The sequence below is a fragment of the Desarmillaria tabescens genome, assembly GCF_030435595.1.
Source record: "Desarmillaria tabescens strain CCBAS 213 chromosome Unknown EV420scaffold_34, whole genome shotgun sequence".
Taxonomy (NCBI): Eukaryota; Fungi; Basidiomycota; class Agaricomycetes; order Agaricales; family Physalacriaceae; genus Desarmillaria; species Desarmillaria tabescens.
The window spans coordinates 259,387-273,809 of NW_026848333.1; the positions used below are offsets into that span (position 1 = coordinate 259,387).

The 14,423-nt window shown below is 47.0% G+C and overlaps 6 protein-coding genes across 6 annotated transcripts; 3 read left to right on the forward strand and 3 right to left on the reverse strand.

The window, feature by feature from the left end:
* Nucleotides 1–108: 108 nt before the first annotated feature.
* On the reverse strand, nucleotides 109–1,418 carry EV420DRAFT_1704242 (oxidoreductase; the record flags this gene model as incomplete). Its single annotated transcript, XM_060479526.1, has 7 exons — nucleotides 109–259; nucleotides 311–435; nucleotides 486–671; nucleotides 725–848; nucleotides 917–920; nucleotides 1,000–1,145; nucleotides 1,278–1,418. The coding sequence occupies 7 exons, from the start codon at nucleotides 1,416–1,418 to the stop codon at nucleotides 149–151; spliced, it is 837 nt and encodes a 278-aa protein (XP_060327536.1). The 3' UTR covers nucleotides 109–148.
* Nucleotides 1,419–2,922: 1,504 nt separating this feature from the next.
* Nucleotides 2,923–5,714, forward strand: EV420DRAFT_1646274 (fungal-specific transcription factor domain-containing protein; the record flags this gene model as incomplete). Its single annotated transcript, XM_060477886.1, has 13 exons — nucleotides 2,923–3,020; nucleotides 3,075–3,128; nucleotides 3,181–3,235; nucleotides 3,282–3,530; nucleotides 3,586–3,923; nucleotides 3,976–4,152; nucleotides 4,209–4,277; nucleotides 4,334–4,611; nucleotides 4,660–4,883; nucleotides 4,934–5,067; nucleotides 5,123–5,146; nucleotides 5,205–5,606; nucleotides 5,657–5,714. The coding sequence occupies 13 exons, from the start codon at nucleotides 2,923–2,925 to the stop codon at nucleotides 5,712–5,714; spliced, it is 2,160 nt and encodes a 719-aa protein (XP_060327537.1).
* Nucleotides 5,715–5,950: 236 nt separating this feature from the next.
* On the reverse strand, nucleotides 5,951–7,662 carry EV420DRAFT_1561459 (glycoside hydrolase family 61 protein F). Its single transcript, XM_060473860.1, has 12 exons — nucleotides 7,472–7,662; nucleotides 7,365–7,414; nucleotides 7,277–7,304; nucleotides 7,035–7,226; nucleotides 6,832–6,978; nucleotides 6,766–6,782; nucleotides 6,697–6,711; nucleotides 6,538–6,645; nucleotides 6,467–6,490; nucleotides 6,404–6,411; nucleotides 6,321–6,346; nucleotides 5,951–6,270 (listed from the first exon to the last, which is right to left on the reverse strand). Exons 1-12 carry the CDS (start codon nucleotides 7,600–7,602, stop codon nucleotides 6,258–6,260), a joined length of 759 nt encoding a protein of 252 aa, XP_060327538.1. The 5' UTR covers nucleotides 7,603–7,662; the 3' UTR covers nucleotides 5,951–6,257.
* Nucleotides 7,663–7,997: 335 nt separating this feature from the next.
* On the reverse strand, nucleotides 7,998–9,400 carry EV420DRAFT_1704268 (glycoside hydrolase family 61 protein F; the record flags this gene model as incomplete). The annotated part of the gene is made up of 12 exons (XM_060479527.1): nucleotides 7,998–8,081; nucleotides 8,135–8,160; nucleotides 8,209–8,240; nucleotides 8,294–8,317; nucleotides 8,370–8,453; nucleotides 8,508–8,522; nucleotides 8,582–8,598; nucleotides 8,649–8,795; nucleotides 8,848–8,918; nucleotides 8,975–9,098; nucleotides 9,148–9,175; nucleotides 9,226–9,400. The coding sequence occupies 12 exons, from the start codon at nucleotides 9,398–9,400 to the stop codon at nucleotides 8,069–8,071; spliced, it is 756 nt and encodes a 251-aa protein (XP_060327539.1). The 3' UTR covers nucleotides 7,998–8,068.
* Nucleotides 9,401–10,421: 1,021 nt separating this feature from the next.
* On the forward strand, nucleotides 10,422–11,274 carry EV420DRAFT_1621861 (apolipo protein O-domain-containing protein; the record flags this gene model as incomplete). Its single annotated transcript, XM_060475743.1, has 3 exons — nucleotides 10,422–10,505; nucleotides 10,558–10,729; nucleotides 10,781–11,274. 3 exons carry the CDS (start codon nucleotides 10,422–10,424, stop codon nucleotides 11,272–11,274), a joined length of 750 nt encoding a protein of 249 aa, XP_060327540.1.
* Nucleotides 11,275–12,293: 1,019 nt separating this feature from the next.
* EV420DRAFT_727144 (oxidoreductase) lies at nucleotides 12,294–13,818 on the forward strand. The gene is made up of 8 exons (XM_060483234.1): nucleotides 12,294–12,317; nucleotides 12,375–12,541; nucleotides 12,599–12,730; nucleotides 12,784–13,017; nucleotides 13,066–13,189; nucleotides 13,242–13,427; nucleotides 13,477–13,601; nucleotides 13,649–13,818. The coding sequence occupies exons 2-8, from the start codon at nucleotides 12,449–12,451 to the stop codon at nucleotides 13,745–13,747; spliced, it is 993 nt and encodes a 330-aa protein (XP_060327541.1). The 5' UTR covers nucleotides 12,294–12,317; nucleotides 12,375–12,448; the 3' UTR covers nucleotides 13,748–13,818.
* Nucleotides 13,819–14,423: the final 605 nt, after the last annotated feature.

Below are 14,423 nucleotides of genomic sequence, written 5' to 3' on the forward strand. Positions count from 1 at the left end.
TGGTCTAGAGTAACACAAGAAAAGTCGCCGTTAGTTGTCGATAAGGATGTTCATCGTCTGAGAAACATGATAGACGCCATTCGAAGAGAAGTCCCGGAGTAAACGATGTGGTACTAGAGTTTATCGAGGACGGGCATCTTCGTATCTTTTAGTCGCTTAACTCCACCACCAACCCAGTCTCCTTTAAGTATGTATGATGATCTTCTTGGTGACCTTTCACAGTTGAATCCGTGATGCGACGCCAGATGGGAAGTCCTATCTAGAGTTTCTACATCAGAATCTGCTCGAAATGTTCGGAAATAGGGCTTACCCAGCCGAAGAAACTGTAGATTACGTCGAGAATCACGCCATTGCGAGGTGTTGCTCCCCTTGTTGAAGAACGGAAGATATTTCCTAGTAGCTCGTTTGTTATATGAAAGTCGCCGCTGAAAATACCTTTCAAGAACATCAGAACAAATTCGCACAGAACACCGGTCATACTTTACCTTGAAGAAGCCCCTCCGCGGCATGTTCAGCCGTCTGACCACTGTCAGTCTCTTCCAGTTTAAGAACAATTTTAGGTTTTATTTTGTTTTCAGCTTCGAGGCCTGGAGTGAGCATGTTTCCCGGAAAGAAGATGTGAACTGTAATTCCATAGAGAAGAAACTCAGAGCACAACGTCTCTGCTAATCCTAGGAGATACTCGTCAGACATGAATGATATTTCAGACTGGAATTCACCCAACCTCGCAAGGCAAAATTTCCAGAGGCATATGAAGAGAAGCCGACCATGGATATAAATCCCAAAAATGAAGAGATAAATATGATCTTGCCCTGAATGTCCTCCTTGGCCATTCGTTTCGCGCCCTCCTAACGAGAGAACATAGAGTCTTTATAACGCCGACGCTGTATAACACAACGCATTTACGAGAGTCGACAACGCTTGAACCCAATAGGCATCATCCGTTCCCTTTCCTTTTTCATGGAAGTTTCATCTTGTTCAAGGAAGAATTTCGGCGACGGACCACCAGCACAAAGAAATATTGCATCTGGACATCTTCCACCATGTGGTTCTGATGCAGCGTCCAATGCAGCAGCAGAAGATTGTGATTCTGTAACCGAGAATGAGTAGGATGCGGGGGTCTGGTCCGGGGACTGTCTAATTTTCTGTTTGTTAGTAAAAGGGACAAAGAAGTTCATCCATTCGTGATTAGCTTTATGGCATGACATTCAGGCCGCTCATTGGTATGGTGGAAGAATAGTCAATTTAAGAATAGTAAGATTGTATTAGGCTACTACCTCCATTTTTTCAAGTGCTTCTTGAAGTCGCTTTTTGTTGCGCGCCACAATTGATACATGTGCACCTAGCTTCACAAGGCGGATCGCTAGTGCCAGGCCGAGCCCTGAGGACCCGCCAGTAATATAGCAATGCCAGAGCATATCCTTCATTAGACGGGGAATTTCTGTCTGAAATTGAAGGTGACGAATCTTTCCTGCAGGATCCCATCTTGTTCGGCCAGAGAACTTTTTGAACCAGTTATCTAGCAGAGCGAATAAGTAAGAGGAAGAAAGCATAGACTCTGCCATATCAATATCTCTAGCTATGGAGTGTTACCTACGTCAATTTTACAGAAATGGTGCGCTTATGCTGGCCTTTATAAGGTGGCATCGACGTTTAAGTAAAGGTGACATTCGGCATTCGCCGTTTTGCTGCGCGGCAGTCATGACCATCTCTGGATCAGACTCTCTCTGAACAAGCGGACTACTCTACTTTCTCGGCTTGCATACCCTGCTCAAATACTGGAAATCGCATTTATGAAGCCCTTGATTTCTTCTCTCCAGAGAATTAACCACCACCAATTCTGATATCACTGTAACGCTGATGAGGCTATTACGTATCACCATCCTATGGCTCTACCACTGTGACCCGCAGCTGCCTAGCAATCTACCTGGGCTATCATATATAAGGTATGAAGTACCGATGGGCAGTGATGATATCAAAGGTATGGCTAGCAGCCGTGTTGTTGTCATTTGACCTTCTTTCGGTAAAAACAAGCACCATGATCTTTCACTCTTATCGTTACCCCTCCCTCACACTTGCTGGTCTCGATGCAAAGCGATGATTAACTCACCCTATTGGGGCCTACCTTCCGAGTCTCCAGAGGTCTCCAGCACTAAATGCTTGCACGTGGTACTGTACATATGCGGCTCAAACCTCTGCTGTCACCTGTTGAAACTGACACCGACTGGTACTAGTAACATTGCCTCACTACAAAGCTGAAAATGTAAGGTAGCGCCGGCGCTCTACGTTGTTTACATTCCCACCTTTCAAACCTCCTTTCATTCAGTTGTCAAATGGTATCGAAGCCGCGGATCCTACAAATTCTTAATTACGCAGTCATGCTTCGAGGAAGATTGATTCGAAACAAAGTAATATCATTCCGTGGCGTGTCAGCTTTACTTGATGAATAAAGGCGACGACAGCGGCCCAAATCAGGTCCAAAAATAGCTCGGCTTACCACCAGGCACCCTCCCTGAAAACGGTTGCCTAGTTTCTTGTAAAGAAAACGAAAAACAGCGAGGAAAGGCCTAAAATTCCGAACTGTCGGTCCCAAGGACCGATAGCCGGCAGATGTTCCCAACCATGACCATCGGGGACTATACCCCGTTTCAAGTATCTCAACCATCATGGAGGACGAAGCATCCATCACGAAAAGGAGAATGACTCGTGCATGCGATAGGTGTCGAGTGCGGAAAAGTAAGCCTCTCATAGACCAAGTTTTTCTTGTGGCTATTTCTAACATGGGCTTTCTTTCTAGCGAAATGTATAACCTGTCCGCTTATTCAGGCAGATAATGGAAATGGCTGAACCTTGAAAATGTATAGGTTATGTCATTTCTGGACAAGGAATCCGCTGCTTAAATTGCACCGTGCTCGGTATTGAATGCACGTATATGACTCCGATGAAGGCCAGTTTTTCCTATACTGTGAAAAGCTCAAACTTATGACAACTGTCATTCAGAAACGGGGTCCGAAACCAGCGTTAGTCTTGCCTGTCTTAACATTCAAATAAACCCTGATTTCAGTATTCTCCAGGCAACGTTTGACTGGGGTACCGTCAGACTTACCGGGACGCAGATACAATGCTAGGTGTGACAATTGCTGTAACTCTATGGCAGGCAACTGATATGATTCTGATCAGCTACGTGGCAGAATTGGAACGACGCGCCGACTATTTGGAGTGCGTGCTTAAAAAGGTTTGGAAACATTGTGCCTGCCCGCGTCCTTTCTCAATCATTATAGCACAATCCGGATATCATTTTACCTGAAGGAAGTCTTTCCGAGATGGCCGAACTTGACGACGACTTTACTCATCTGGACCTTGGGGCAAAAATGAAGAATTTATCATTGGAGTGCGACAAAGCTCTCAGCGAGAGGTGTTTCGGTCCCTCAAGTGCTTTGGCGCTTTTTATGACTGCCCTTTCTACCAAAAAGAAGGTGACCGGTAGCTTGAATACGATGCAACTACAAGACTATTCCGATTTATATCCTGTGCGTTCTGCTTTATCGGCCGGTCACTTTTTCACTGATCAATCTTGATGACCAGTGGGAGCGCGCTACAGCCCACACCGAAACTATTGAAACAGGTTACTCCTTTCCTGACGACGATCTTATCATGAGCCTCGTTGATATATATTTCGAAACGATCCATCCAATTCTTCCAATCCTGCATCGACCTACATTCACGAAAGACATCACGAATGGGTTACATCTACGGGATGAAAACTTTGGTGCTACACTACTTTTTGTGTTAGCTGTTGCGTCGCGTCATTCTGACGACCAGAGGGTATTGGCCGATCCTAGCTCGAGGCTTTCTGCAGGATGGAAATTCATCGAGCCAATTGCCTGTCTTCAGGAAAGTGGTATCGCGTCCCCCCTGTTTGAGTGACATTCAGCAGACTGTCGTAAGTTTATCTTCTTACATTTCCCGGACAAGCTCAAAGTGTCTTCGGAAGCTCGCCGTGGTATACACTTTAGGAACTTCCATCCCTGATTTTAGCTCGACGGCAGTTGGGCTCGGACTACGCTACGCAGTAGAAATCGGATTGCATCGGAAGAAGCCCAAGGGTCATAAGCAGACACTCGATGATGAACTTAAGAAGCGATCCTTTTGGTATTTTTGCGATATTTTGTTTTTTAGGGTGGTGCTGATCGTACTATATACTCTAGGGCACTTGTAACACTTGACAGACTATTCAATCTATGCGATGGACGGCCTATTATGATGCATGAGGAAGAGTACGTCGTTTTACTATATAACGTTGCCCCTGCTGAACATACGTATTTTGACACAGTATTGACGCAGAGCTACCAGTTGAATGTGATGACGAATACTGGGATATTCGTTTAGATGGAGAAGTCTGTTTTTGCCAACCGGCCAACAAGCCTTCCAAAATCAGTTATTTCAACGCGCAAATACGGTTAAGCGGGATAATGGCCGTTGTTACGAGGAATTTGTATTCTATCAAGAAAGGCCGAGACAGATTGGGCTTTACAAGGAACGATGAGCAGCACATCGTTTCTGACATAGATTCTTCCATGAATGCTTGGACGAACTCCATTCCCGACCATTGTATGCCTTTCAGCATGTCGCTCCAACATTCTGCTGACCGTATTATAGTACGCTGGGATCCCGAATGTGACGATACGTTGTTCTTGCACCAATCAGCGGTTCTATATAGCACCTACTATGTGCTCCAAATATTCGCACATCGACCCTTTCTACGCACGGATTCTTCCCTGTCCGCGCCTTCTCTCATTATATCTACGGCGGCAGCCAGATCCAGTTCTCGAATCCTACAGGTTCATTTGACAAGAATAAAGATTATCACGCCCCACCTTCTGGTGAGCCGAACGTCTCTACCTCGCCATGCGTTAATTCGAAGTCGGTTTAGACAACAGCCTTTATGGCAGGTGCTGTACTGGCTATGAACATCTGGAGTAGCAAACGAGCGGGCTATTCCCCAAACACAGAAGACCTGACTGGCTATGAACGGTGTCTAGCCACCCTCATAGATGCTTCCGATACGTGCGTGTGGACATTTCGTAGCATGAATAATAAACTGACGTTGGTCTGTTGATAGATGGAATATTGCGGGTCGTTCACTGTGAGTAGCCGCTTCGAAGTATCACTTTTGCGGCGGGGTGACCATAAGGGACTTCTAGGAAGATGTTCAAGGGCATGGCTTCCTCTGAGACTGCCGGTGTTTTAGATGGCACTTTGATTCACGCTTCACATCACCGGGAAACTGCCGCTCCTGTACCAGCTTCCCACCTGGGGCTGCGTACTGGGCTATACCAAACGCCCCACATGAACAAGCCCAGCAATCTGGTACCGGTGTCCCCCCCTCCTTCAGTCTGGATGTCTGCTGACGAGTCCGCTTCTACAGATCTAGCGTACTTGAACAGTTCTTTACCGACCCACCTAGGCACAGACTTGCCCTTAGACCTGACGAATGAGAACCCTTCGAGTTCGTTCCAGCCGTTATCCTTCGATATTTCAGAATCAGAGATACCTGGTGGGCTAGAGGCTATCAACATGTGGACTTCTGCACCTCCAGGATTTAGGTGAGCCATCCAGTCTCTCTAACAACATTTGCTGATATACGAACTTGTAGCTTTGCGGCATGGGACTCATATATTACCAATATGGATTTCGAGAATGGGCACTTATAGCCATTTCGAGTTCTGTAATATTGTCAGTGAACAGCCCGATGCTCATTTCGATTATATACTTAGCCTGCGTCCCGAAAGATTTCAGCCTGTACACGAATTGAAGATATAAACTGTCAAACTGTATAGCTAGCGAATGTGCGCTGCGAGTTATGTGCACGCCTATGATGGTGTTCTCTAAGCCTCACCGCCATACTATCAACACAACAGTATTCATGGTCCGAACTGAACCAGCACTTTAGAAAGCTCTCTGACCCGATCTCAACGAGCTTGACTTCGTTGCAAATGAGCACCAGGATTGAGAATTGGACACTTGGGATAGTAGCCGCACTGCTAAGGTTAAAATCGAACCTATCCAAAGGCGAATGGAATGGAAAGTAACGGCAGCTCCGGTGACTCCAAACATATACCGCTATTCATTGCACGTCTTACTGCATCTAAACATCGTTCAAGGAGCTGTGGTGTGGTAGGCATGCATACTTGCAGATAGCGCTGAATTACGAAGACAGTTTCTCGTTAAGACATAAATACCGTACTGCCTAGATTTCAACCAGTCCACCTACAAGACAGGTAAATTCAGATCAATTCATGCACCTTGGTGGGACTTACACCGCGGGGCCAGGAATAGGGTAGGCCTGTTTGAAATGTTGATCAGATAACGACTCGGGGAGTTTGTGGGCTGTACTACTCACTGAGGTGTCTGTGTAGAAAGCTTGGTGGTTACACTAGTTCACAAAAGCATAGAAGACACGCACTGGTATATACATCATAGACAATTCCTGTTTCGTTGGTGAGTTAAAGCATCAACGAACGGAAAGTATCATACCTGGGGTAGAAGGAGTGTAGGCACCGGGGAAGGAGACAAACGAGGTTGGATAAGCAGTTCCCGATCCTGTGACCTGAACTTGGATACAGCTTGGGTAAAATTGAGCACCTATTTTGGGTTATTGACGAACGTCAAAACGAGTAGCGCGGAATAATTCACCTGGATAGCTGAAGGCTTTATTTTGCACAACGTCAATACACTTATGAGCTAGAACTGGAACGGAGGTACCTGAGTGTAGTGCGATTCTAGAGACCAATCGTGAGAGTATTATGAAATGACTGAATCAGTCCTTACATCTCGTGACGGATAATATACTGTCCGGGCTTGAGGGAAGAAGGGATAGTAAACGTGTACACGCTGTTGGATGCCGTGAGCAAGTCGGTAGCCGCCCAAAGACCAGCCGAAGTCTTCCCGCTTTCAGCAATCTTGAACCAGACAGCACTGCGGGCGAACTATATCAGTGTATTGCCTCAGAACAGATACATCATAGTTCTCACCTAGTACCAGGACTCCACGCAGTAATGTTGACGTTGTCGGGGGTGCGAGCCATGTAGGTAATCATTGGACCCTTGTGACTGTCCGGCCACGTCGTCCAGTTCAAAGCTACCTTGGAACCGGCAGCAACAGTCCCGTAAATTGGTGCAGGCGCAGTGTAATAACCTCCGGCTGTGTAGCCGTTGCATTGGAGACTGCGTTCGATGGTCTCAGCTAGTTTTCGTAGATCGTAAGCAATACCTACTCGATTAGCGTGAGGTCCTCAACAGGGCCTGCAAACAATTCAAATCGCATTAATAGAAGGACAGACTTCACTAGTGTAGAGGGCTCACCGTTTCCTGGAATCTGGCGTACAATGCGTTGGGGAACCGGATTGTAATACCTGTTGGAAACATGCTACATAAGCACAGTGTTATTAGAAGAATGAAGCTGAGCCTACGGATCTGAATACGGGAGATATCCAGTATATTTGGTCGATCCCAGAGTGATCTCTTGAACGTAGCCATGGCCCGAAACGAGCCTCACGGCGCTCAAGAGTACAGGAAGTAAAGGAAGAACCGTCGTCAACATCGTGCAATTAATTTGTGTTCGACTCGAAACCTACTCTCTTTATTATACCGTTTCTTCGAGAGAAACATGAGCTTTTGCGTTTCTAAACGGCGCGCCCCGGACCGGTCATGGATTGCTACAACGCGAAGATGAACCGATATAATGAATGAATTGGCTGCTCCATGCGAGAGACAGTCGAAGGAACGTGATCAAGTCTCTAACTTTCTTGATACCACATTTGTCGCATGACGCAACACCAGGGTGTTCGGAACATAGGCATAGGCCAAGTTCATGCAACACTGACATGTGAGCAGGTCAAAAGACGACTGTCTCCGCCACACCGCGAGAGAGGCGAGAATTATCTTCGGATTCATTGTTACTCCCGAGTTGCAGATATCGATGTCTTAAGTGTTCGGTTCCGGCACACTTTCATTGATTGACACAAGATCTATCATTTGTAAGATGGACAAAAAACATCCTTAACATATTAGGCGGTCCAGCTACGAATCGCAAGTCAATTGAGGGTGACGGTGGTCCATAGAGAGATACTCACAGATCCGGTCCAGGGATCGGATAATCCTGAACACCATGTGAGCCTTCTGCAACGAAAAAAGGAATAATGCTTACGCCGGTTGAAGTATACGCGTCGTAAACGATTCCTAAGGAGAGCAACATAAGTGTGGACGCAGAAAATCGGAAGGATTGAACGCACCAGGAGTGTCGGCATCGTAAGCACCTAGAACTCACATGAGTGATTACTTCGGAACGTCTCAAGAAATTCTACATACCAGGGAAAGAGACAAATTCCGTAGGAAAGGCAGTTCCGTCACCTGTGACTTCGACCTGGATACAACTAGGGTAAACCTGCGCTCCTTTAGACCTCATTAGACCAGAAGCGTGTGTGTAAATAGGCGGATAATTCTTACCTGGGTATTCGTATGCTGTCAGAAAATTGCGTTGTCAGTTACATCCGACTGGTTTTACATCGGAACGGGACTACCTGCATGGAGCGCAATACTCCGGCGAAGTCAGTAAAACTTGAGGTTACGACTGTGATGGACGCTCACATTTCATGTCGAATAATGTATTGCCCGGGTTTTAGTGAAGCAGGGATAGTGAATGTCCAGACGCTGTCCTGGGCGGACAACACATCGGTGGCTGCCCATAAACCATCATCGGTTTTCCCGAGCTCGTCGACCTTGAACCATACGGCACTGTGATTTCGTTCAGATGGAGCATTTGCATCTTCGGAGAAAGTGAACATACTCAGTGCCAGGTTCCCAAGCGGTTATGTCAGTATCATCCGGTGCCCTTGCCATGTACGTGATTATAGGACCCTGGAAGGATGTAGGTTTGCGTCAGAACTGACTATGGATATACACATGATGTTCACCATGTGAGAGTCCGGCCAGGTCGTCCATGTCAATGCCATCTCTGATCCAGCGGCAACGGTCGCGTAGATTGGAGCGGGCGAGGAACCTTCTACACCTCCATCAGTGTAGCCGTTGCATTGAACGCTAGAATTGCCGTTAATGTTTTAACGCATATATTAAACAGAAGACGAACTCGATTAAGGATAAATCAGTTACAGGACCTGAAACTCCTTCAATGTCGCTGCTGAACCAAAAAATAGATAATACGAACCGTTGCCTGGGATTGGACGGACAATCCTGTCAGGTACAGGATCATAGTATGGATCAGAATATGGGAGATAACCGCTGTATTCTGTACCGTCCGCGACAATGGTCTCGACATAGCCATGCGCGCGAACAGAAGCGATAGAGACTAGCAGTGAGGCTGCAAGAGTTGCTTTGAACATGACGCGTTTTGCACAGGAGGATTACATTGACCTACCTTTTCAACGAGTCTTTTATGCCTTTCGTGGCGCCAAAAACCACGAGGAAAAAATGATCATTGTGAGGGCCTGTTCTGATGGCTTGTATTGAGCGACATGGAGGCCGCGGGATGGATAACGTTGTTAGAAGGCTGGTCGTTGCATAGGGCACCTGCGAAGTTCAACCGCCTTGGGAGGCCGCATCGGGCCGCCGACAAGCCAAAACACATAAGGTACGTAGTGACAGAAATCGCATCCTATTCACGATGACGTTGAACTTCCAAGCCTTCTCAGGCACAAAAAGGCTTGGGAGTCCGCAACAGAGGTGATGGATGACCATGTTTGATCAGCGTAGCCAAAACCAGTGAGGCTATTATGCGATATTGAGCCGACAGAAAAAAATTCGGAACCAAGTATGAATTGTCTTCGGATATTCTTCTGAACGAAACGGAAAATTTAGGTAGCCCTTGAAACGTGATTGAAATCAAATGATTTGCTACGTACCAGTTGTGAGCAGTGGCCAAGATCGAGCCTATATTGCGAGAGATGGACCGACTTTCCGCTACTATTGGCGATATGAGCTATCCATGCTACATCTTTCCATTAGCATTTTTTTAAAGTCTCAGACTGACACCTAACAGTAGAATAATTCCTAATAATGTAGGGTGATAAAGGCTACCGGCTGTTGAAATGGATATTTGGCAAAGTGCGGACGGTGGCAGTAAGAGTCGGATCCAAGCAGGACGCAGTCACTTGCGGCGTATCCTCGTAGATGCTCGTGTAATGGCAAACAGGCTGCTGTAAGAAAATTACCACCACTGTTGGAAGCTGAGAGGGATCGGCCCGGATTTGTCCGGCGGGACCTTGTTTGCCATCGCCATCCTAACCACACAAAGACCTTCCCTACCTGTAACCGTCACGTCCATCGTCGACGACTTTCGTACCCGCGATGTATGCCACGCTAGTACGTTGTTGCTTGTCTCTTTCGTGCAGTATACTTACGTATATGCAGGCCCGGAGGTCGCTTTTGAAGGCTGCACCCTTAATCGCAGGGACGGCGGTGGTACTGGTCGAGAAAGAAAGAGACAGGGTGCGTCGTTGTATTTTCTCTGTATCTTCTCAGCCTAACAAGTTTCATTCAGCTGCCAATATACCCTATCTCAACCCCAGATATCGTACTCTTGGACACGCCTTCAACACTGGAGACACGAATCGGAACGGTTCGGAAGACCTTCACCAAGACATACTCGGACGCATATTCGCAAGTTCAGGACGTGGTTTCCAAATGGATTGGTGTCGAGCATGCTATTGAAAGTGTGTAGAACCTTTCCTTCAATGTTGACGATAGCTGAGTGATCTCTGAAGGTCGGGTGAAGGCTCTCATTTCTCCAACGGAATCCATAACGCCAGGAATTCTCTATGTGGGAATTGCCACCCTCAGCGGATCCATAATAGCGCGAAATCGCCTGCTAGCTACTCGGCTAATACTACCGCCTACACTACTCGTCCTTTCCATGAACCATTTCCTCCCACAAACGTCCGCCAACATCTCCGAATATCTTGGTGCGCTCGAAGACACCTACTTCCCTACTCTTGCACAGAAGCATGCCGTCGCCAATGCACACACTAGGATGAGTTGGGAGATGCTGAAGGACTCTGCTGCGAACGGAAAACAGAAGTTTGACGCAGGCGTGGAGACGGCCGTGGACAAGATTCAGGAGTCAACAGGCTTGAAGCTTAGGGAGGCTATGGGCTGGGGAAAGAGTGTCTCAGAAAAGGTCGAGAGCAAGGTATTAGATGCCGTCAAGGCTGTAGAAAAGAAGGAGGAACCTTCTAAAACGGACGAGAAATCTGTTTAATAGAGACATCTTTCCACGTCCATCTGTTCTCCTGAAACTTCCAACTGGTCCTGTCATTTCTCCACTGTTATCCCTGTCACTCCAACAAGCATCAAGAGGGTGATGGAACAAATTGTGATGATTCAGAACGAGGATGCTGCATGAGCTGGGTTGCTACCTGAATCAAGGCATTCCATCCATGCTGTATGCTAGTGTCTCTCACAGTTACTGAAGGAAGCGGTAGTTGGCCCAAAGCACGTTGTAACTTGCGGAATATCCGATTTTCTCACTTCCGAGATCTGGACATCATGAGCGGACACGGACTGTTGTGGTACTTGATGTGTGGACTCAAGTATCCAAATACTTGGAAGTATCTAGCTCTTCAGCGAAACATGTGCATAAGTCACTTAAATGACTGGGGCTTGGAGGATCCCGCTGTCGAGGCGGTGGGAAGCGCTCTTACTGAAAGGACTTTCAGTTGTGGCTAACTCAAGGTCCTTTCTGACAAACTCCTTCTCTTTTACTCAAGCAAAAAAGAGGGACGGAAGGTGCAGCACGGTCAGTACAGGGATTCCCGGACGACCAGGTGGAAGAAATACTGTTCAGAGGGGCGGAACTCTTATGGCGGCTCCCGAAATTGATGTGGAGTACAGAGTACTATAGGTCCGAGTCAGAATTGCCAGAGGTTGTTCGGATTACGGTGCTGAAATGGACCGAATCAAGCTACGATGTTGGCTATGTAGACAGTGCTGGAACCGAAGTCGCGATTCTCAGGGGACTCGGAGTTGCGCCGAGCTGGCTGCGAGCTCGTGACCGCCATCATTCCCTTTTCTGCTCCGTTTGTTGCCTTGTTTTTCGCTTTGACCTCGACCACGATGAGGCGTCAAGCGTAGCGTCAACAGTGGTCTTCTATTTCTTTGCGTTTTGTTCGATTCTAACATCTCGTTGGCCGTCACTAAGGTGCTCAATCCTGGCTTCAACAGTACGACGCCCGCCAAACGGACGTTGGCCTAAGTGAGCCAACGCTCCACTTAGGGCCGTGATAGTAGTATGAGACGCATGTTGTACGTAGCTCATATATAAGTTTTATAAGCTCCATTGATGTGCGGGGACCTCGTAAGCCTTACTACCGCAGGCGACAATTTCTTCCACGTGGCTGCTAACAAACTCAAATTCCCCTCGGCTTCGGACCACGATGCTTCTTACCGTGCTGTTACTTGCCCTTCCTCTGCTGGTCCTCATACTTGGATTGCTTTTCAACCACAATAACTGGGATCCTAAAGGGAAGGTATAAGCAGTATGTAACATGTTCATGACCGTCGTACTGAATTCCCTTGGAACGTAGCATTGTTATGTGACCGGCGGATCGCAAGGCCTAGGGCTTGCAGTCGCCCTTCTTCTGGTCAAGCTCGGTGCGGATGTGTCTATCGTTGCTCGTAATGAACAAAAACTACGTAATGCGCTTGTGGAAATGGAGGTGCGTCTGTGTCTTTGCTTGTATTTCCCCAATGTACGTCTAAAGTTACACAGAAAGCACGGAAATTACCCAGTCAAATTCTCAGGTGGTATTCCTACGATCTCACGCAATGTAAATCAGCGGAAGCTGCGTTAGAAGCCGCATCCAAAGGACACGACGGTCGTTGCCCAGATGCTCTCTTCTTATGTGCTGGGACGTCAATACCAAGATTTTTTGTGGAGGAAGATGAAGCTTCAATGAAAAGAGGAATGGATACTGTGTATTGGATACAAGCATGGTCAGCTTTGGTAAGTGACTTCGGTTATTCTCCGAACTACCTTGACTGATTTGAATAGGCCGGTACAAAGCGAATGGTACGAGACAATAAGAATGGAAAGATTGTTCTTGTCTCTTCTTTCCTCGGTTTTATGTCCATGATTGGCTACTCTTCGTATGCCCCTGCAAAACACGCGTTACGAGGTTCTCGATCCCGACTTCCCTAAAGACTGCTGTTAATCTTCATGTTCCTCAGGTCTAGCAGAAACCCTTCGTTCGGAAATGCTTCTCTACGGAATCTCTGTCCACATATTCTTCCCCGGAACAATTTATAGCCCAGGCTACGAAGCGGAAAATAAATGCAAACCCGAGATCACTCTTAAAATCGAAGAAACCGACGGTGGTCAGACTCCCGAAAAGGCCGCCGAGGGTTTATTAAAAGGTTGGTTCCGATTACTGTTAGCATCAGCTTCGCGCTCAGTGCGGGTCAGGTATCCAACGCGGTCATTTCCATATATCGACGGGCTTGTTAGGGAACATCTTCCGCTCTTCGACTAGGGGCGCGACCCCCCGGAATCATGTATTCCTAGACAATATCTATAGCTTCATTGGATGGGTACGTATCTACTTTGACACCATCAGAATCCCGCTGATGTACCATAGGTGGGATTTCCTATTTGGCGACGGTCTGTGGATTCTACCATCAAAGGACACCGACAAGAGCATCGTACGTATCTGGCTGAGAAAGGTTTTCTTTCATAGCGAGACGTATGAGTTTATGGGCCATTAATGCCCGATAATATCATTATCTGACATTTATGCCCACCGTTTTGCAATGCCGTGCTTGGAGCAGTGGCCTCACCTTGAGATAACTACCAACTCCAGACTCAAGGTCATCGATGTCCTATTTCTCTAAATTGGTCCCTCGGGGCCAAATGACAGATCTTCTAAAGACGCCGTTGCCAGATAACGTATCCGAGGGACATTCGATGCACTGCGTCTTGTTACTCAATGTATCAGCCTCAAGATAGAATCGGGTGACGTGACTATCTGTACCCTCATCTCTACAGCGATCCATGTCGTGTAATAGGATAATCATGATCGGTATGTGTACCCTCGTCCATGACTGATTGATGTATCACCCGGCTGGGTAATCATCTAAGCTGATCCAAGCCAGAATGGCCTTGCTCAAGAACAATATAAGAGTCAGTTGTCGATAAGGATGTACGTCGTCGAAGCATGCGAAGTGTGATAAGTGCCTTTCCAAGAGAAATCCTGGAGTAAACGATGTGGTAGACCCCAGAGTTCATCAAGGACGGGCATCTTCATATCTCCTAGTCACTTGATTTCACTGGAAACCCGTTCTTCTTTAAGAATGCACAATGTTCATCTTGGTAACCTCTCGTCGTTGAATCCGTGATACGATGCCAGATAGGGA

Bases quoted from the DNA above. Each gene is read 5' to 3' on its own strand.
- EV420DRAFT_1561459 (XM_060473860.1), bottom strand. From the start codon at position 7,602: ATGTTGACGACGGTTCTTCCTTTACTTCCTGTACTCTTGAGCGCCGTG. The intron at 7,305-7,364 runs GTGAGCCCTCTA...AATTGTTTGCAG, and splicing joins ACGCCAGATTCCAGGAAACG to GCCCTGTTGAGGACCTCACG. The intron at 7,227-7,276 runs GTAGGTATTGCT...CATCGAACGCAG, and splicing joins GAGGACCTCACGCTAATCGA to TCTCCAATGCAACGGCTACA.
- EV420DRAFT_727144 (XM_060483234.1), top strand. From the start codon at position 12,449: ATGCTTCTTACCGTGCTGTTACTTGCCCTTCCTCTGCTGGTCCTCATA. The intron at 13,018-13,065 runs GTAAGTGACTTC...TGATTTGAATAG, and splicing joins TACAAGCATGGTCAGCTTTG to GCCGGTACAAAGCGAATGGT. The intron at 13,190-13,241 runs GTTCTCGATCCC...CATGTTCCTCAG, and splicing joins TGCAAAACACGCGTTACGAG to GTCTAGCAGAAACCCTTCGT.